Source organism: Oncorhynchus masou, chromosome 11, assembly GCF_036934945.1.
Source record: "Oncorhynchus masou masou isolate Uvic2021 chromosome 11, UVic_Omas_1.1, whole genome shotgun sequence".
Lineage (NCBI taxonomy): Eukaryota > Metazoa > Chordata > Actinopteri > Salmoniformes > Salmonidae > Oncorhynchus > Oncorhynchus masou.
Genome location: NC_088222.1, coordinates 28,462,296 through 28,485,564, shown reverse-complemented (window position 1 = coordinate 28,485,564; position 23,269 = coordinate 28,462,296). Strand labels below are relative to the sequence as shown.

The 23,269-nt window shown below is 40.7% G+C and overlaps 1 protein-coding gene across 3 annotated transcripts in view; it reads right to left on the bottom strand.

Annotated features, from left to right (window-relative positions):
• Window positions 1-23,269, bottom strand: part of tenm1 (teneurin transmembrane protein 1) — a 196,056-nt gene that overhangs the window by 154,282 nt on the left and 18,505 nt on the right. For 2 of the 3 annotated variants that reach the window (XM_064978025.1, XM_064978027.1), the window contains exon 2: window positions 20,992-21,252. In XM_064978025.1, the coding sequence (XP_064834097.1) occupies window positions 20,992-21,252 (261 nt within the window). Of the gene's footprint in view, window positions 1-2,143; window positions 2,151-20,991; window positions 21,253-23,269 lie in introns of all 3 variants that reach the window. The other variant, XM_064978026.1, reaches the window with a different exon arrangement.

Genomic DNA, 23,269 nt, shown 5'->3' with positions numbered 1-23,269 from the left:
GGATTTCACATGACTGAGCAGGGGCATTGTGTTGATCAATGACATTGTGTTGCGTGACAGAACTGCTAATTTTAGATTGCCCTTTTATTGTCCCCAACACAAGGTGCACCTGTGTAATGATCATGCTGTTTAATCAGCTTCTTGATATGCCACACCTGTCAGGATAAAATGCTCACTAACAGGGATGTAAACAAATGTGTGCACAAAATTTGAGAGAAATAAGGTTTTTGTGTGTGTGGAAAATTTCTGGAATATTTTATTTAAACTCATGAAACATGGGACCAGCACTTTAGAAGTTGGGTTTATATTTTTGTTCAGTGTACGTGTGATTGCGCTGTGACCTCTAATCTCTAACATCCAATACATTAAATGAGAGGAGAGGCCACTGACCTTTAGAACAACTTAAGAAACAGAGTGAAAATTAAGTTTCTGGTTATAACACAGAATCCATGTAAGTAGATACAACTTTGAGTGGAGACAGGAGACAACAACCTTTGGATGCAGATGACGGGGAGGAACAGGTTCATAGATCAAGTCTAAAAGAAGAGAGCTATCATGCCCCCCACAGTAGGTCATCCGGAGGCCCCTACCCATCAGGCCTAATTGCTGGGAGCGATTCCTCTTCGTGGTGAGGAAGGCTGGGCTGTCCCCGTGGTCAGGGAGCAGCATGCTGGGGCAGGATTAATGGACTGGGAGTCAGGGCTTCGTCACAGCGCAGGGTAATAAGCAAATCTCACATCCGTCAGTCGAGGGAGCCCCCCAGTCCCTGAGCCCCACTGTGCTAAGCTTTTACAAAGCTCATAGGAGTCCTTGGGTTGGGGTGAAAAAGCATTAATGCGTACTCGCCTCACAGTCACACTCCTCACAGCAGTCGATTGGATTTTCATGAGATGACCGTGCTCGTGCTCAAGTCCCCCAAATGTTTACTGTGATTGTAAAGTCTTAAGTCAGTTGATGGTAACATCCATTTCTACATCAGATAATGGGTTATGGTAATCTAGACTGTCTGAGGATGCAAAGTATTGTTCTTATCATTGTGTGAAACCAGTCGTTTCTGTGACTACTGTTTGTCACAGTGACTGCAGTTTAAGAATCAGAAAGCAGGATGAGATATCAACTTTTAGACAAACAATGACAGCATCCCTCTCAGCAAACACCATGCTGTCCCATGTATTTAGAGACATTAAACACTGGACCGTTTCTTTCACACTGTGGATTCATATGCTGTACTGTTCATATAACTCATTATAATATATCTACCACTGTACATTGCATTTTTGTTACACTGTTTATAACCACTGTGTATTTATACACTGGATTCTTTAAATAGCTCACTGTAATATATATAATACTGCACATTTTTTTAACTAGGCAAGTCAGTTAAGAACAAATTCCTATTTTCAATGACGGCCTAGTGGGTTAACTGCCTGTTCAGGGGCAGAACGTCATTTGTACCGTGTCAGCTCAGGGATATGAACTTGCAACCTTTCGGTTACTAGTCCAATGCTCTAACTACTAGGCTACCCTGCCACCCCACATATCCTTACTATATATTTCTGGTGTATATACACAGAATGAATTTGGATTACTGATGCAGTGTTATTTTGGTTGGATTTGATCTGACATCTGTGATTTCTTGCTTTTTTCGTTTTTGTGTACTTGTTTGACATTTTGTATGCATTGTTGGGAGCAAGTAACACAAGCATTTCGCTACACTCACTACAGCATCTGCTAAACTGTGTACGCGACCAATAAACTTTGATTCGATTTTTAGATGCAGTCAATTATGCCAATTAAACTACTGTAGCACCATCACCTAAAATCTGAAAGTGCATTAAGGTCAGTGGTGGAAAAAGTACCCAATTATCATACTTGAGTAAAAGTAAAGATACCTTAATAGAAAATGACTCAAGTAAAAGTAATATACTACTCAAATAAAAGTCTAAAAGTATTTAGGTTTTAAATATACTTAAGTATCAAAAGTAAATGTAATTGTGACCGACCAGCTTGATTTGGTCTTATGTACCAAAATTTGAAATTGTGTTTTTTACATTGGATAAAAGTAGAGACTTAGAAAATGGTATATCATACACTACAGTTAAGGAACAATGGGAAATTAATTTTGCTTTGAAAGTTGATAAACTTGTAACCTCACTTTAGAGAAAATGGCCATTGAATGTGCATATGAAATATACTTATTGATGTCACTGAGGGAGAGAGGGTAATGTATAACGTCTACATTATGTCAGGATATGTTATTGTTAGCCATCAGGGATCCTCTGGGAGGAGAAGAGACCGTCTGTACAAGTCACCATGACAGCTGTGAGTTGGGGAGGAGTGATCACTTTGGGGCAAAGGTCAGGTCAGATGAAGTGAGGAAGAACAGATATCACTAAGGTTCTGTCTAGCAACAGAGATGCATTGGCTGTTCAGATGTGTAGGAGGAGACTCAGCATAGGAGAAAGTGTTAAATATCAGTGCTTGTGTAAATATGTCTGTCTGTTCAGCTGTTCGAGACTTTGGGGTGAATAAACGTGGTTTAAGCTTTCATAGAGTCCGTTGAGTACTTACTCTGATATTTAGAACCTAACAAATGTTTTGGTACCTACTGGGGAGCTCTTCTTTGTCTAAATCAAATCAAATCAAATGTATTTATAAAGCCCTTCTTACATCAGCTGATATCTCAAAGTGCTGTACAGAAACCCAGCCTAAAACCCCAAACCGCAAGCAATGCAGGTGTAGAAGCACGGTGGCTAGGAAAAACTCCCTAGAAAGGCCAAAACCTAGGAAGAAACCTAGAGAGGAACCAGGCTATGAGGGGTGGCCAGTCCTCTTCTGGCTGTGCCGGGTGGAGATTATAACAGAACATGGCCAAAATGTTCAAATGTTCATAGATGACCATCAGGGTCAAATCAGTTTTGCTCACACCCTCTTAAAGGTTTTTAGTAAGGATTCACGTGAGGCTATATACTAAACAACCAAAGAGTTCAAGACTAAAGGCTGGCTTATACTACGGGTGTGTTCGTAAATTTAATCTGGAGTGTCAGAGTATACTCTGGGCATAAACGTTGTCAGATTGACCGTTTGTAAATTCAGAGCGTTTTGCCCTTGGTGTATTCAGAGCGCACACTTGAAATTGGCCAGAAAGTAGGGTTGATCTGAGCCTTCTGACCTAACAACAGCAGTCAAGCACCCAAGCTAACTGGCTAACGTTGGCATGCTTGCTGCTACTTCCAGACACAAATGAGAGAACAGCTCACTGACCATTTTACTCCCCCTAGCAGAGCTGGTTAGGCTGTTTTTATGTCATCCAGAGTGTTGGTGACTGCAACTGTGCTGCTGGCAACAATTGAATTACTCTTTTTTTGCCAACGTTTACTGACACCGGCCATATTCAACGGGTGTTGAGTGTTTGTAAATGCGTCAGTTTTTCTGTGCTCTGGCATACTCGGACGAGAGTGCTCTGAAATTAGAGTAGATCACAAGAGCGAATTTACCAGCTACGTCTATCGACAGTTGTCGCAGTAAATGTTCTATTGAAATAGTTACTTGCATAGTGGAGTCTTTTGTTTAGACATTTAGCTAGCTAGCTAAAAAAATTAACCATAATCCCAACTCATAATGTTACTACCCTGCATGAATCTGCAGGTAGCTAACCAACTAGGTTCAATGTTAGCTATCTAACATTAGGCTATAACTAGCAATGCAAATGGCTCTGAGATACGAATACTATTACTACACAGATCATGCATGTAACTAGCTAACAGTACACTTTAACTTGAAATGAAAACGCCTTTCTGACAATTAGAAATGTGTAATATCTGAAAATGTAGCTAGCTAGACTCTCTCACCCATATACATGGCTGGACGCTTCCCCCTCTCTGTCACGGAGATGGTTGCCCTTAGTTTGAAGATGTTTTATACAACAGCCTTCTGTATGTTCTCTTTTCAACTCTGTCTACATATTTGCAATCAAACACCAGAATTGTCTCCATCTCCTTAGCTATCATACTCTAATTCCACTGATTTCAAAACCCGGTCCTCCAGAAAGTGGAGAGCAACACTTATGCAGTTCTACTATATCTATGATATATATTTTTTAAGCAGTGTTCGAAAGGATTACCTACACATACTGACCAGCTCTTATTATAGACAGAAGTGTGCTACATGGCAGACCAATTCGAACTCATCTCTCGGCATGTCCAGTCAATCATAGATAAAGGTAAGGTTTGCTGTCTTTTTCCATGGCTAGTCCAACTAGGCTCGTAGTTTAACCATTTTATTCGTATTCACAGATAGCATACAAGTTTGTTATGAAGGCACATAGATGTTCACATGTTCCAGAAGGCATGTCCGCCAAATCAGAAGGAGTAGGGATGACCACGAATGTTTTCTTGATAAGTGCATGAATTTGACATTTTCCTGTCCTGCAAAGAATTCTAAATGTAACGAGTACTTTTGGGTGTCAGGGAAAATGTATGAAGTAAAAAGTACATGATTTTCTTCAGGAATGTAACGAAGTAAAAGTAGTAAAAAATAGATATAAATATTAAAGTACAGATACCCAAAAAGCTACTTAAGTAGTACTTTAAAGTATTTTTACTTTACACCACTGTTTAAGGTACAGTAGACATGGCAAGCATAACAAGTGTTTTTCTTGAAAATAATCAGTTTACTATGACTAGGATTGAAATGGATTGACACAAAAATATCTAATCAAGTAAATTAGAAAGTAATTACTCTTGAGCATAGAAGGTGGTACTGCTTATGTAAATAGTAATCTCAAGAAATACCCAAAGGGTAATAATGGCTTGAGTTAGGCAACATTGTCCCATTGTTATTTCTCCATACTTTTTCATAACTGCATCATCATGGCTTTTTGATAGCATTTAAAAAAAATCATCAATGTTCACAATTTGTGTCTCAATTCAATCCAAAGATATACAAGGTTTCATGGTTGTTAGATTTGGAAACTAATTCATGTTTGTTGACAGCTCAATTAAAAATCTAACACAACGGGATGTTGATCATTCTGTATGTCTTGGGAAGGGAGATGAGAATATAAGGAGAGAGATGTCAAAACCAGACAAGGAATACAATCAACCACTCAATCTGCATTAGTACTGCTAGATGTTTGCAATGAAAGACAGCATAATTAAAATACAGCAGCTACGTTTATCAGGGCAGTAGAAACATGGAGCTTGTAGTCCCACTGGCCCATAGATCAAGATTAAATGTATCCTTCTTCTACTACTAGAAGCTTCTATTAAGAGAGGGCACTAAAGGCATTTGTGCTTTAATTCCTGTATTATGAAAGGTAAATATAAAACAGCACACTGGAATCTCACAGTCAACTCCGATCCTGGTATATGTTGTGACTGGTGTGCACTGGCTGGATTATGGGAGGTCACACAACATGGTGTGTAAATCCGCAGCAGGTTTGGGGCTCAGCTCAGAGCCCCGATTATTATAACACCTGCTGCCCTGACTCCCACTCTCATTAAGGGCTCTATAACAAGATTACCCACATCATGCAATCTCTCTTCACAGTTTACCATGCAGCTCTGGCTCTAATCAGAGTGGAGGCCCTAATCGTAGTTGTTTTTGAACACGTTTAATATCTGGTCTATAGCAGTAGGCAATTCAGACGTGCTTGAAAGGAAAATTCAAAGAGAAATACATGTAAATGACTAAGGTTTAAAAATTAGCATGTATACAGAATTTTAAACAAAATATGGTACACGCTTCAAGATTGCTTCGATCAAGTGGACTGGGATATGTTCCGGGTAGCCTCAGACAATAACATTGATGTATACGCTGACTCGGCGAGTGAGTTTATTAGGAAGTGCATTAGAGATGTACCCACTGTGACTATTAAAACCTTCCCTAACCAGAAACCGTGGATTGGTGGCAGCATTCGCGCAAAACTGAAAGTGCGAACCACCGCATTTAATCATGGCAAGGTGACTGGAAACATGATCGTATACAAACAGTGTAGCTATTCCCTCTGCAAGGCAATCAAACAAGCAAAGCGTCAGTATAGAGACTAAGTAGAGTCCCAATTCAATGGCTCAAACATGAGACGTTTGTGGCAGGGTCAACAGACAATCACGGATTACAAAAGAAAACCAGCCCCGTCGCGGAGATCAACGCCTCGCTCCCAGACCAATTAAAAAACTTCTTTGCACACTTTGAGGACAATACAGTGCCACCGACACGGCCCGCTACCAAAGACTGTGGGCTCTCCTTCAATATGGCCAACATGAGTAAAAAATGTATATGTGTTAACTCTCGCAAGGCTGCCGGCCCAGAAGGCATCCCTAGCCGCGTCCTCAGAGCATGCGCAGACCAGCTGGCTGGTGTGTTTACAGACATATTCAATCAATCCCTATCCCAGGCTGCTGTCCCCACTTGCTTCAAGATGGCCACCATTGTTCCTGTTCCCAAGAAAGCAAAGCTAACTGAACTAAATGACTATCGCTTTGACAGACTAGTCAAGGATAATATTACCTCCACCCTACCTGATACCCTAGAACCAATCCAATTTGCTTACCGCCCCAATAGGTCCACTGTCGATGCAATCGGCATCACACTGCACACTGCCCTATCCCATCTTGACAAGAGGAATACCTATGTAAGAATGCTGTTCATTGACTACAGCTCAGCATTTAGTACCCTCCAAACTCATCATTAAGCTTGAGACCCAGCCCTGTGCCACTGGGTCCTGGACTTTCTGACAGGCCACCCCCAGGTAGTGAAGGTAGGAAACAACATCTCCACCCCTCTGATCCTCAACACTGGGTCCCCACAAGGGTGTGTTCTCAGCCCTCTCCTGTATCTGTTCACCCATGACTGCGTGGACATGCACGTCTCCAACTCAATCACCAAGTTTGCAGACGACCCTACAGTGATAGGCTTGATTACCAACAACGACGAGACAGCCTATAGGGAGGAGGTGATGGCCCTCGGAGTGTGGTGTCAGAAAAATGACTTCTCACTCAACGTCAACAAAACAAAGGAGATTATCGTGAACTTCAGGAAACAGCAGAGGGAGCACCCCCCTATCCACATCCAAGGGACAGTTGGAAAGTTTTAAGTTCCTCGGCAGACACATCATGGACAAACTGAAATGGTCCACCCACACAAAAAGTGTGGTGAAGAAGGCGCAACAATTTGGCTTGTCACCTAAAACCCTCATAAACTTCTACAGATGCACAATCAAGAGCATCCTGTCGGGCTGTATCACCGCCTGGTATGGCAACTGCACCGCCCTCAACCGCAAGGCTCTCCAGTGGGTAGTGCGGTCTTCACAATGCATCACCGGGGGCAAACTACCTGCACTCCAGGACACCTACAGCACCCAATTTCGCAGGAAGGCCAAAAGGATCATCAAGGACAACATTGACTGTTCACCCCGCTACCATCCAGAAGGCAAGGTCAGTACAGGTGCATCAAAGCTGGGACCGAGAGACTGAAAAACTATGTCAAGGCCATCAGACTGTTAAACAGCCAACACTAACATAGAGAGGCTGCTGCCAACATACAGACTAAATCACTGGCCACTTTAATAAATGTATTTAATAATTGTATCACTAGTCACTTGAAATAATGCCACTTTAATATCGTTTACATACCCTACAATACTCATCTCATACATATATAATGTACTCTATACCATCTACTGCATCTTGCCTATGCCGCTCGGCCATCGCTCATCCATATACTGTATATATGGATAATATATATATATATATATATATATATATATATACACATATATACACACACAGTATTACTGCACTGTAGGAACTAGAAGCACAAGCATTTCGCTACACTCGCATCAACATCTGTTAACCATGTGTATGTGACAAATACAAATTTGATTTGAAATAAATAGAGATAACAAAGAACAAAGTCTGGTTTTGTTCAAGGGTCTAGTTATGACTGCACACACTCCCACCCAAAAAGGGCACTTTTTAGACACACCTGTGCACAATCTTATCGCTTCAAGAGCAGTACATTTAGCCAAAAGCACTTCATACATCATGGCGACGGAGCCAATCTTTATTTAGATGGGTCATCATTTGTATTCCTGACAGCACAATAGTGGGTGAGGAAGGCTAATTCTCAGGGTGGTTAGTGTGCACTCTGCGATAAGCTTGACTCGCGGCAAAGGGAAAGGCACCTATTATGTGGATTTTCAATTCAACTCCTCAGAACTGCCAGCTGCCTGTGACACAGCCATGTGTTTGTTCAGAGCAGCGACACATATCACTTTTTAGGGGCCTGCATGAAGGGTGGAAAGGTCTCTGCTAGTGTCAATATTTCAGACGCTGCTCCATAGCCGTGCCAATGTTTTATTTCACGTCACAGACGCACAGAGGAATGCATTGGCAGAGTGAGGACACTTGAAATCTTCTACTACTTGGAATGATCTTTCAGGTCAGAGAGGGCTTTTGAGTAATCACAGCAGTGCTCACCAACCCTGCTATCTCAGATATTGCAAATGTGTTTTTGGCAAATGTGTTTGGACAATGCCTTAGGGAAATATTGAAGTTTTGCGTTCAGCATCTCCAAACCAGAGAGCTCTACCAGCCGAACGATTACGCCAATGATGCATCCATTTTCCCGGGTCCCGAGAGGAATGCTGAATATCTACCGCCATCAAGAGGAGAAAGCGACATTAGCCAGAGGGCTCGTTCTGACAGAAAATCCTTAACATTATCAATGAATCATTAAGATAAGTTTAATCAATTAATATAAAGGGATTTAGTAAGCCTACTGTAAAGGTTTATGTCAAATAACATGAATATGGAGCTACCCATTTCCCCCATACCCTTTTCCTCTCTACCTTTTTCAGACATGCACAAATCAAACATTTGATGTTGCCATTTGATGGAGTATCAAAGAGGATCAGCTTATCAGTGTAATAAGCATATGTAAATGTTCAGCAGGTGAATTCTCATCATGTCAAATAATTATGAATGTTGACATTGGAATCTAATGGGGGGAGGGCTGGAAACACTGATTTGTCTGTTTAAAACCCCATGATCTAAGATGACCATGTTGCTTCTGTATGTTATGACTATAATCATTAGCCTGGAATATTATACTTTAACATGTTGAAAGAGATGAATTACTTTTGTATTCTTCTGTTTCCCATGCATATTATTTCCACTGTATCCCACTTGCATGTTAAGTGATAAGTTCATGTAGATTTAGTTACTGTAATGTTGAATTAAACTTGCTACTGTATGAAGCCATACAAATCCATGGACAGGGACTAGACACACTTGCTTCCTCTGTTTTATTTGCGGCGTTTTCATAGAAAATCTTGGTCTAGGTTAACAGGATAGTGTGCAGGCCCTTTATTGGTTTTACGTTTCCATAAAACAAACATCAACAAGGACCTGGACACTGCATTTACATACGCAGGTTGAATACCAAAGGGATCCAGTGTTCTATGTATTAGCTTTCTGTGGTCTTAGCATTCCATTCGTCTGTCTCTGCATCCCAGGGGACCAGTACAGATGTTCCTGCCTGAATCAGATGCTGTTTTATAACATAACCATTCCATTCATACAGTCATTACACCATAACACTGAATATGTGCACCAATGGACACATAACAACAATGAGCACAAACAAATAATCGAGTGTATTCATTTCATCAGAGGAATAGAGGTGATTCAATCTATTCATTCTTCAATTAAATTCCGCAACTACAAATTACTGATAATTAAAATTGTCTGAACTGTTCCATTTCTACCAAACCTGTTATTATCATTTTCTATAACAGTATATCTTTATCACATGGCACATATAAAACATAATCACTTTGAACAAATGTCTGAATTTGCATTTAGAGAGACCAAGAAGATGAAACCTCCCATGCTTTGTAGAACCCTAGAGAATGAGACACAATGCAGGCATAAAAGTGGTGTGTGTGTGTTTGTGTACGCGTGCATGCATGTGTGTGTGTGTGTGTGTCTGTGGTGTGTGACAACAGCAAGAGCCAGCCCCAGTTTGCCAGCATTACGCATTCTGTCGGAGGTCAATCCATTATCATTCCTGACATTTCAAACAGATAAGAGCCCACCGCTGCCATTCTATTACCGAAATCATAATGGAATTTGGGGACATTGCAAATAGATGTTTGACTTTGGTGGATTAAGGCAGAAAGCTCCATAAGAAAATGTTATCAAAGGCCTGTTGACCAAACAAATGAAACAGGTGTTGTTCTGTGTTTTCCAGGGCAGACAGTAGCAATGAGCATCTGCAGGGGAGTAGAACATTATTAGCATTTGGGCCAAGTGGGAGTGTGCTCTCTCTCTCTCTCTCTCTCTTTCACACCCCTTGTACAGTGTATAATGTAGATTTTCCAGCATTGTTATCCAGGTTCTCGTTGAATATCAAATAAATCCCCAAGACAGACCTAGTTCCAAGTGGCAGGAAACGAAAGCCGATAATTAAGAGAGTTGGATAAAAATCTATCAGCCCCCCCCAACCCCCGACTGCAACGACCACAATGGAACCAGAAGAGGAGACTTACATGTGTAAAATATGCAATTGAAATAAACCATTTAAACTTTAAATATGTTGAATCCCTTTTCTGTGCTTTGTTTTACGAGATTTTTGCTGCTCTTGAGACTGTTAAAGTGTTGAATGTTAACCTCCCTAATTACACAAACAAGCAGCAAATGAATCTCTCCAGTGGAGCCAGGAGAGCCAGATGTGTCAGTCCTTTAGAAAACATGTCCTTTCCCCAGAGTGATTCCTCCATTTACCATGTGACTGAAGCCTTATGCTTTCTTCCTAAAGCAAGCCACATTATCGCCCGCTCTTACCGACACTCACTGGGAGAGTTGTGCTGTGTATGTGTGCGGCAACAGCATCATCATCTACCCTTATGAGTAGGAGGTAGGATGGCATAACGCCTGTCAACCAAGCTGAAGATAAACTACTGCCACAGTTGCAGCCATGCACAGAATAAAAAGTCATTCTGATGGAAACCACATCCAAAGTTTGTTTGATTATAACTCTGAAACAAGACCATTTTCTAACTCTTCTAAAAGAACCAGGGAGAAGACCTTGGTCCAATGAACGCTCAGAGAGATGCTGGAGAGACATACAATTATGGCAATTCCTCTTCACAAACAATGCAACTGAAGAGGGCATGGTTTTTTGTGAAATTTTCATTTTCCCCCAAAACGTAGTTTAAAAACTCAAACGCCACTTTATTTCCTGAGCAATGTAAGAGAATCAAAACAATGATCATTATGATTTGGTGGGGCTGTCACCTCTGGAGAGATCTATGAATATAAACTTGGTGCAGCTCATAAAGTTAGGTCTTGGTGGTGTCGGATTGAGATGAGGAAGCTTATGCATTTCATAATTACATTTGAAAAAAGACTGTGCAAGCCAGGGAGTCAGAAGATGCCAACCGTCTATATTTAATGAGGGTCAAATTTAGAGCTGCCATTTTAACGTTGTATGGAAGATCCAGAAAAAGAGAATAGGCTATTGCTTATTGTGGTCATTAAGCTGACATTCCAATTTGAGTTCCAACTCCTGAATGAAAAACCCTGCTTAGACTTGTAACTGCTCTAAGAGCCATATGAGGTCTGTTAACTTGGCTGCGTCTGATCATCACTAATTTATGTTATTTTTGAGTCCTTTTCATATTTCATGGTGTGAGAGGGAGTGGAGCAGGAATATAGATAGAGATGGCTTTAAGCCAAAGAGAACAGCTCTTGAGAAAAGAACAGAGGGCAGAGAAGGGAGGAAGAAAATGGTGAGAGGGGGGTCCAGGAGGGGAGAAGGGAGATGGGGGGGGTCAACATGAGATGTACTGGGGAGGGTATTTGGAGCAGTGGATGGCAGATGAAAAAGGACTAATAGGAATAAGTCCATGTCTGCCAGGAATGTGGGGAGTGTGGGGGTTGGAAAGAGTCATCATCTAGGAGTAATGATGGCAAAGAAGTGGCAAGGAGGAATTTATGAGTGAAAAGACACAGGCAGGGCAGGCATTGTTAACAAGCATATCCAGTGGCATATTGCAGATGAGGGAATTTTTCTATGGAGGAGAATGATATGGACAAGATTAGGAGCTCTGGCAGCTTAATATGTTGGTCTGGATCTCTTCCATTGTGTCTGTCTGCAAGTTTTTTCCTGCTTACTGAACATAGCTGTTCAGAGAAAAGTTGGAGAGAAAGACATTTGAAGTGGTAAAAAGGGCACAGTTTTGATGGGTGACTGTTCAGAAGAGGAAGACGACTTCAGGGTGAAAGACAAAAAAAATTGTAGTTTCAGCAGGAAGAGGGCCATATACAGGGCCATATACAGGGCCATATACAGTGCATTCAGAAGGTATTCAGACCCCTTGACTTTTTTCGCATTTTGTTACATAACAACCTTATTCTAAAATGGATTAAATAAATATATTTCCTCATAAATCTTCACAGAATACCCCATAATGACAAAATGAAAATAGTTTTGTAGACATTTTTGCAAATGTTTTAAAAATCTAAAACTGAAATACCTTATTTACATAAGTATTCAAACCCTTTGCTACGAGTCTCGAAATTGAGCTCAAGTGCATCCTGTTTTCATTGATCATATTGACATGATTCTTCAACTTGAAACATGTCAATATGAGTCCACCTGTGGTAAATTCAATTGACTGGACATGATTTGGAAAGGCACACGCCTGTCTATATAAGGTCCCAGAGCAAAAACCAAGCCATGAGGTTGAAGGAATTGTCCGTAGAGCTCCGGGACAGGATTGTGTTGAAGGAACAGATCTGGGGAAGGGTACCAAAACATTTCTGCATCATTGAAGGTCCTCAAGAACAGTGGCCTCCATCATTCTTAAATGTAAGAGCTCCAGAGTTCCTCTGTGGAGATGGGAGAACCTTCCAGAAGGACAACAATCTCTGCAGCACTCCACCTATCAGGCCTTTATGGTAGAGTTGCATGACGGAAGCCACTCCACAGTAAAAGGCACCTGACAGCCCGCTTGTAGTTTGCCAAAAGGTTACCTAAAGACTCTCAGACCATGAGAAACAAGATTCTCTTGTCTGATGAAACCAAGATTGAACTCTTTGGCCTGAATGCCACGGGTCACGTCTGGAGGAAACCTGGCACAATCCCTACGGTGAAGCATGGGGGTGGCAGCATCATGCTGTGGGGATGTTTTTCAGCAGCAGGGACTGGGAAACAAGTCAGGAAAGATGAACAGAGCAAAGTACAGAGAGATCCTCAATGAAAACCTGCTCCAGAGAGCTCAGGCCCTCAGACTGTGACTAAGGTTCACCTTCCAACAGGACCTTGATCCTAAGCACACAGCCAAGACAACGTAGGTGTGGTTTTGGGACAGGTCTCTGAATGTCCGTGAGTGGCCCAGCCAGAGCCCGGACTTGAATCCGATCAAACATCTCTGGAGAGACCTGAAAATAGCTGTGCAGCGACACTACCCATTCAACCTGACAGAGTTTGAGAGGATCTGCAGAGAAGAATGGGAGAAACTCCCCAAATACAGGTGTGCCAAGCTTGTATTGTCATACCCAAGAAGACTCGAGTCTGTAATTGCTGCCAAAGGTGCTTCAACAAAATATTGAGTAAACGGTCTGAAAACTTAAGTCAATTTTATATCTCAGTTTATTTTATAAATTAGCAAAAAATTCAAAAAAACTGTTTTTGCTTTGTCATTATTGGGAATTGTGTGTAGATTGATGTAGGCAATATGTCTATCAACATGTCTTAGACAGGCGATTCAGAGTCATCTTCCAGCTAATTGCTTGGCCTTAGCCAATCAGATCTACTAATGAGTGTCTAATTGATACTCAGCTGGAGGTAAATCCAGGATGCACAGTTTGTCTCCAGGGCTGGATTTACACAGGCAGTCCAATTCTGATCTTTGCCCAATTATTGGCAAAATGTCAAGACGCAATTAGTGAAAAAATATCAGAATTGGGCTGCCTGTATAAACGGGAGGTTCAACGTAGGAGGATCAACGTACAACAACACTGTAGTAGAGGACTTCATCCTCTCTCCCCAGCCTAGTAGCCTGTACTGGCAGGTGGATGACCTCCTCATGTTTGTTCAGCAGGACACTGATGGTGCTGCAGTCAGCACACATGTCAATTATCACCAAACAAACACACTAGCTAGTGTTAGAGCTGGGCCTTTGCAGTGGGGAAACTGCACCAGCTCGCACATTTCACCAATTCTTTAATTTTAACCATTTCCTCAAATTTTAAGACAGAGTGGTATAATAACAGCACTTATCCTAAAATGGAGCCTCATTTCCTGTTCTCTGGCTTATTCTGATTAGGCTTTAGATATTGAAAATTAAATATTAATACTGGAGGGTTTTAAGAATTCATTAAAAAGGCATTATTTTATAAGTAGGAAAATTATGTTGAACAATAATAAAACAGCCAAAGGGCTCCCTAGATGTACACATTTTCATCCATTCATCATCTATTTGTATCTATCCATCTATTGACCTGTGAAGTATATTATGGGTAAATTGGAAATAAAATACAGATGTAGGATCTTAGTTTGATCACTCTTTTGTTGCTGAGAATTTGCCTGCACAGCAGGAAATGCAAACTTGATCAGACTTGATTTGCCCTAACGTCAAATGTATCAACCCCTACAAAAAATGTCTATTCATTATAATCCACACAATAATTCACATTTCCTGTTGCTGCAGGATTATTTTCCTGCTGTAGAAAACTGGCTCAAATGAAGATCATACATCTGTAACTACACATCAATTGCATTCAAAAGAGTATCATTCACAGCCAGGACAGACAGGCTGTTTTAGACCTTGGAGACAGCATCAGGCGGCAGTGGCAGATGTAGAAGCCTCAGCTTTGACATGCAGGCTGTTCCAGCAGTCAGACAGCAGAGGCAGACACATATGAGGGATCTCTCTTGGTTGCTACCTTTAGCATTAATCAGGCTAATCATCACTGGAGCTGCCTGCTCTAAAGTCTCTAATCTGGGGGCGAAAAAGTTAAGTCTGATTCAACAACCTCCTCAGTATACATTTCCCTCACAAGAATGGCATGGTAATTCTGCAGAATGATAAACATTTTTTTTTGTTTCTGTACTGTGGGGTTGACGACAGAAAGGCTCCGGATGCAAAAGACAAAACAATGAGACGGAATCAGTCAAAGAACTGTTTTCCACTGGAAAAATAATACAAATTGCAATAATACAATTCAATCAGACACGTAAAATATCCTATATCCAAGACAATAAGGCCCACAATGCATCAAAAATATGTCACTTTCTGAAGCAGACAGGCTGACAGTCTTGACTTGAGCACACTTAGAAAAAAGGTGCTGGAACCTTAAATGGTTCTTCGGCTGTCCCGATAGGAGAACCTTTTGAAGAACCCTTTTTGGTTGCAGGTAGAAACATTTTGGTTCCAGGTAGAACATTTTTGTGTTCCATGTAGAACCCTTTTTTACAAAGGGTTCTACCTGGAACCAAAAAGCGTTCTACATGGAACCAAAAAGGGTTCTCCTATGAGGACAGCTGAATATTCCTATTGGAACCCTTTTTTAAGAGTGCATAGTCCAATCAGATAGACCGTCTACTCCAAATAGACATACGATACACCCCAAAACATCAAAGCCCACATCTGTCAGAAATCTAGACAACATAGTCTCTTTAAATAATGACCCCTATAATCAGACCATACATTCAGCCAGCACTGTCGTTACAGTGAGTAACTTCCCTGATCATTAAAACCATCATCATTACAGCCAAAAAACATTAAGTAAAAGTAAAAGGGCACAAGCTAATATCTAATGATAAACAAGCTAGCATCCTAAGAGGAATACACACCACGGTTTTCTGTCTAATGCTCTTAATTCATCTCATATTTAACAGTTTGGTGTAATCCTTCCCTTTGATGTTTTCCTGATGAAATTGTTCAAGCTCGTCTGCTTTATTTAGACTGATATGGCTCGTACGTTTCCATAACGGAGTCTCAGTCAGTCATTAGGAGGGTATTTGATGTGTCCGTCTACCGAGGGTTCGTGTGTCTCACAGCCCCCAATCATCTAGTCTCAGAGTAGCCAGAGGGAGAGGAGGATGGCTCTGATGTCGACACTTTACATTAAACTGATGAAATTAATTCAAAGATGTGAATCCATCACACAATATCAGTCCTGGCATATGGGGGCCGTTAAAATATTAATAATTAATAGAATCATCTTATTGAACCACTGCAGAGCTCAGGTTCTCATTTTCTCATTTTCACTCCTGCCAATTTTCCGGCATGAAATGGAAGGGGGAGAAAACAAATTGAACAAATAATACCTTTTTGGTATGAATTTTAGATTAAGGCTTGTCACCTGTTAAACTTGTATTAAATTACATGATGGACAGTTTGAGAGAGAACTTTATCACCACAGCTTGAATACAAATGTTATATAGAGCATAATTCACATAAATGAGATATATTTGACAATGCAGTGGGATGAAACCCAGAGGTGTGGATTCTTTATGCTTTTTTTTACTTTCTACAAGATACTGTCATTGTCTCCTGGAAATCTGATCCAAATGTAAAGAACAAGGCAGTTAAAATCACATTTGAAACATGCAAAGAGTCCCTGTACTAACTTTCTTCTGCACAGGGAATATAATCAGCCCATGACTACTTATGTCTGTTTCTGGAGCCCTTCAGACACACAGACAAATGTGGTCCTGATTATTGCCTTATATTTCTATTTAATTGCCCAGGGACATGTTGTAGTACCATATCAGCTAAAGACCCTCTGAGGTGACGAATGGAATGGTCGATAATTCACCAGAGGCTGGGCTTCAGGAGCTAAAAGCCAAATGCATTTACACAAGATGTCCAGGGGACCGCTGTACATGGCCTAATCTCACACCAAATCCCACAAGACCACTCCTGGAACGGATCCAGGCCAGTTTGTTATGTGGCATTCCACCAAAAGAGGAAACAAACTTTGTTGTTTGTGTACAGCATAGTACTTACTCTTACACATTGGCATGAACAACTTAAACAAATAGATTTTGCATCATTGTATATCAAAACAAGGAAGCAAATGATTGTTCTAGTTCTGATAAAGTATTACACTAAATAAAACATAAAGACAATATAAAATGTAGTAAAACTTTAGATGGCTAAACAGCTCTGAGCTACATTTGCAATATCTTTGTAAGATAAAAACAATATGCTGTAGTACATGTATTGGAATAAAGGCGAAATTGTAAAATCCTCAACATCATGACACATTTAGGATGTAGATCAACTCTACAACATTTTGTCTTGTAACAAGAATACTGTTCAACCCATCAACAACATCTATACTGTAGACCTCATCCGGAAAATGAAGTACACATGAGCATCATCCATTAATGGGAAGCGTTTTGGGATTATTTATGCCGTCTGTTACCCATCAGCTATTTAAAACTCACTTCAAAACATTCAGTGAAGATTAATAAACAGAAGTACTTATAAAGCATGAACTGGATTGAGAAATTAAGAATAAATGAATTGATAGATAAGAACACATACTGTATATAAAGCTACAGTATGATGCTTGAGTTTATGAAACACAGGGTCAAATTGTTTTTGGCAAATCCTTTCTTATAAATCCATTAATGACCGAGTGAGTTACTCCTGTAGTTTTGTTACTGGGAGCTCAATCCAGGCGAAGCATTAATGTATAATCTGTCACAAAGTCTCACTTTACAAATAAGGAGATATTGATCGGATGGGAATCTTTTCCTTCAATAATTTTGTTTGCGGAGTTTTGACTGTTTCAGCTCTGAATTTTACAGGAACATAAAAAAAAAAAATGAAACCCTTTGGTGGTGCAAGGCACATGGGAGGTGATGCGTACAGATATGTTACTGCTATGATTGACACCAGTGAAAATGTAGGCTCATGCAGGGTAATAGATACACACAGCGAATATGACTCAAGATGGAATTATTGTACAGCTATTCTAGAATCAAATTATCAATATTTCCTAGGGTCTGCCTAGAATGTACTGTAGTTAGCCATCCATCAGAGACATACTGTTCATAACATGAAAGTGCCCATGTACTACTACTACTACTACCACCACTACTACTACTAAGGTGTTATGATTTCTAACACTGTTGGCCAAGGGTATAACCTCAACTATTTTCTTGAGGACAACCTCACACATGCATGTGACAGCCACAATGGGGCCTAATCCATCAATGTTTGGCATTAGATATCGTTGTGTTTCTTCTGAAGGGGTACAGAAGCCTAGAACAAAGAGGAGGGTTTATGGCAATCAACAAAATGTGCTGTATGATATATGAACCAAATATGCTCATATATAATGTACAGCCTGACCATAGCAGATTTTCACATAACCCTTCCAAACCCTTGAAGAACTGGACAAAGCCACGCCTTTCCAAACCCTTGAAGAACTGGACAAAGCCACGCCTTTCCAAACCCTTGAAGAACTGCACAAAGCCACGCCCTTCCAAACCCTTGAAGAACTGGACAAAGCCACGCCTTTCCAAACCCTTGGAGAACTGGACAAAGCCACGCCTTTCCAAATCAAAGAATAACAAGAAGCCGTATCATTAATTCTTAGCCTTCATGCTTGTCTATGGTGCATAGAATTCATTTCTACACTCATCCACAGTGGTTTTACATGCATGGTAATCCTTTACAGAACAATAGTTGTATTTACCCAACATAAGCTGTGAAATACCAGGAGAGGACAGAGTACTGTGACATCAAGTTGCCAAAATATAACAAGAGCAATTGGTTTCTTCCAAGGGAGTATAAAGGTCAGATCCGTTCAGAGTAAACTGATAAATACTGCATTAAGAAACAGTGATAATATTTTTCTACATGGGGAGGAATAGCATTAGATACTTTAATAGTGAGGAGCCAAGACATTAACTCAGGGAGGGAGGTAAACTGCATCTGAACCTCCCTCTGCGCTGCAGCTCATTAAAATTTCAGATCACATACCTCATCAGTGCCATGCCAGTTCAAAACACCATCCTGCTCTTCCTTTCCATTGGTCTGTCAGTCTTAACAGATCAGCAGGAGTCAGGGACGGTAAGAGAAAGACAAGGCCCATCATATTCCCACTTCAAACACAGCCTTTTCCCCACCACACAGCAATATTTATTCCCTAGAGTGATAATCGTTCTGACTGAGAATAAATAAATGCTGAGGGACATTCTGGTGCAGAAAAAGACAATAAGGCAATATTAATAATAAAGCAACAACAATGACAACATTGTCTATGTAATGACCTCAGCGATTAACGTGGTCATGCTTCCCAGCAGATATACACTGACTGTACAACATTAGGAACACCTGCTCTTTCCATGACATAGACTGACCAGATTAATCCAGGTGAATGCTACAGTATGATCCCTTATTGATGTCACTTGTTAAATCCACTTCAATCAGTGTAGATAAAGGGGAGGAGATAGGTTGAAGAAGGATTTTTAGGCCTTGAGACAATTTAGACATGGATTGTGTATTTGTACTATTCAGAGGGTGAATGGGCAAGACAAAATGCCTTTGAACAGGGTATATATGGTAGCTGCACCAGTTTGTGTTAAGGACTGCAACACTGCTGTTTTTTACATGCTCAACAGTTTCCCGTGTGTATCAAGAATGGTCCACCACCCAAAGGACATCCAGCCAACTTGACACAACTGTGGGAAGCATTAGAGTCAACATGGGCCAGCATCCCTGTGGAATGCTTTCGACACCTTGTAGAGTCCATGCTCCAATGGATTGAGGCTGTTCTGAGGGCAGAAGGGGAGGGGGGCGCATCTCAATATTAAGAACGTATTCTCAATGTTTTGTACACTCATTCACAAATGCACATTTCTGGCAGGATAAATAGTCAATGTGAAGGCTAAGGAGTACATTTGGATGGCAGTAACATTGCATCACAGCAGACAGTACCCTCCAGTCCACAGCTTACACTCTCAAAAACAACTCATCTGCATCTGTTTATTAATAATGTTCTCTGGTGATGCTCTATTTCTTCCATTATTACCACAATATGACACCATGCATGAACCTCATGTAAAAGCACTTTGAGACAAACATTCAAAATAATAAGCTGATATAAATCAAATTATTACTTGATTTATTCTCTCCTCCACATACTGTATGTTGATATATATATATATATATATATTTTTTTTTACAGCTGTTGGAGACCTGAAATGGGTAACTAACACTGCTGTCTGATTTCACATTTTGAATGGACCTCAACATGAGAAATGAGGCTGCTACAGACTCACTCCTTTCTCTCATCAGACTTGACCCTGGAAAAGGTTCCTCACACAAGCAAACTTAATTTCACACTAACGTTCTGCCTCTCACTGAAGAGTGTGCATAGCGAATTAAGAGCGTGACATCCCTGGTACAAATATCACTTCTCTTGACGATCAATAGACTGAGCCTGCTCTTTGTTTGCTTTCATTACCCGCTGAATGAATCCCTGGGTCTTCAAGATAAATACATACCCCAAAATCATTATATTCCTCAGTACACACTGTCGCAGTACACACACTGTCACTTTATGGGGCATAGTACAGTAGGTTCCAATGCCTTGAGGACCTTGCCGCCTTACAAAAGGTTTTACCTGACACCTTGCAATAGTGGTCACTATGGAGTTCTTGGGTTGACATCATGGACAGATTTGGTGGAAAACATAACAGAAGTGTTTAGCTTTACTGCAGCGGGACATATTTTCATTATTTTCATCGCAAAATTATGGGAAAATAGTGGGATTCACAGCTACCTATTGAACAAAGCTCAATCCTACGTACAGCATAGTTATTAACAGGTTATGAACAAATAATTGGTTATTGTTTTATACATTTTGATGAAATGATAAGAACACACAAACAGTGGGATATGTAAATAAATGGTGTATAATCCCATGGTGTTGCATTTCCCGTGCCGTGTGGTCTTACCGCTCTCACCGTCTGACTTCCTCTCCTGCTCGGTGTCAGTGAGAGACAGGACAGAGTTGGCTCTGCTGGACAGACAGGAGCTGTGCTCTGATTTAATCTCCTGCATCCAGAGTGTTAGGGCGTGGTCGGGCGAGGTCCCACCCTCTGCTTCTGTCTCCACATCAGAGCCCATGCCCAGTGGGTAGCCGTGCTGGGGGGTAGAGCGAAGCTCTGCCTGGTAGTTGGGCCGCGCTAGCTGGGTGGATTCACAGAAGTCCATCTCTAGGAGAGAGAAAGGAAATAACAACATCAAGTCACATACCTTATGTATAGCAATATTTATTTTCATATCTCCGCCAGTGTTTAATGGTGTTGTATTATTTCATATATCAAAACAAAGAATTATACTGTACACTGCAGTAAGTTCATCACTGAAGAAACAAATACTATTTATAATAAACAGGCACTGCAAGAGCCAAGAGGACACTATTTTGAAAGCTACAGTACTTGGTAGAACTGTTGTAATGCTACTGTTAATGGAACGCTACCTTCTTTGGACAGATATTGTCAGAAAATACTTTAGAAAGTAATACTTTCAGGCTTTATTTAAACCATTTGGCTATTCATTTAAATTCACAATATACCTCTAAATGGCTCACCTTTAAACATCAATCACTGAACAACCATCTACAGATCATTCTAACTAAATGAGAAACAAAAACTGTTTCTATTCTAATAAAAGCGTGAGATAATTCATAGTGACATATGGTTTCAGGGACGAAATGCTGTGAAGTAAATTGAGTTTTTCCCATTCTTAGATCTCCCAAATAAGGCAACGGAGAGATCTTTTTGGTGCTCAGTTACATATCCCTTGGGGAAGTGCTCAACAAACATATGAAAATTGTTTCTAAGAGTCAGATTTCTTTACAGAGAATGGGCTTCATAGGTATCACAGTATCCACTAAGGTGTCATACTCTATTTATTGAAAGGTAGCTGGTGGCAATGAAAGCAGATTTGCAAAGGCTGTTCTCGAGTGCAACATGTCATATTTTTGTCAATGCACATCATTTTGAAACAATGTTTAGCCCACATTTCGTGTTTGGTGAACAGAACCATTTTATAACGGAGAAACAGAACCATTTTAAAACGGGACATTTTACTACTGCACGTTGATACCTATCAGTATACTGTGTGGTACATTGACCTACACTGGTATAGCCTGGGTAAAACTGTTTCTGCTTTCTTGCCAACTCCTTATGGAATTGATCCTTCGCTAAGCCCCGCCAATCGCAGTGCTCCGTTGGATAGCAACTGTCATCAACCAGGCTCGAATCCGACCTGCCTCAGACAAACTCACATTTCACATACAAGGTTTAAATGGCTAAATAATTGATAAGTGCACCAGGGGTACTTGCGACTGTGATTCCTGAAATGCAGAGCCTATTTTACAATTCAAAACACTAGTTAGTTAGCTAGCCAGTCAATATAACTTGTTTTATCCAAATGGATGTTAGCTACCTAAGTTAGCTATATTATGAATTTAACTCTCATCTGCTGTCAACATCAAATTGTAATTGACAATTACAATTTGAAGAGTGTGAAGGAATGTGAATGTATGTGTGTGCGTGTGTGTGGGGGGAATGGGTCAATATACATGTATGTTGTGTGTGTGTGTGTGTGTGTGTGTGTGTGTGTGTGTGTGTGTGTGTGTGTGTGTGTGGAGTGCCAGTGTAGTATGTGTGGGGTCAGTGGTTAGAGTTCAGTGAGTGTACATCGAGCCTGTGCAAAACATTATAATAGATAACAATTAAACAAGGGGGTCAATGCAAATGGTCCGGGTAGCCATTTGATTAACTGTCAAGCAAACTAGAAGTAGTAGAAGCTGCTGAGGAGCCTTTTGGTCCCAGACTTGGTGCTCCAGTCCTACTTGCTTTGACTGCATGCTGACATTGCCGAGCAATTCAGTATTTACCAGGTTCCACTATTTTACCAGGTTCCTGTGAAGCAACTGTTATGACAGTCCACCACAACATACCAGAGAGGCGCCTGATTAGCAAGGAGTAGTCTGTGTTTAAGGGGGCGGGGCTTAGCTGAGGGTTAATTGTCATGCTAAACACATCAATGGGCGAATTTGTTTTGCATGGCCCAGTGCCCCGGTTTTGCTCATTTTCGACCATTCCATTGGTCCTAAGGAGAAGTCTCTTGCCTGATAACAATCATGTTTGGCTTGACAATGACAATGGAGCTGGCAAAAGCACAAACCGATCTGGGACCAGGTTAAATTTGGTACATTCTGCC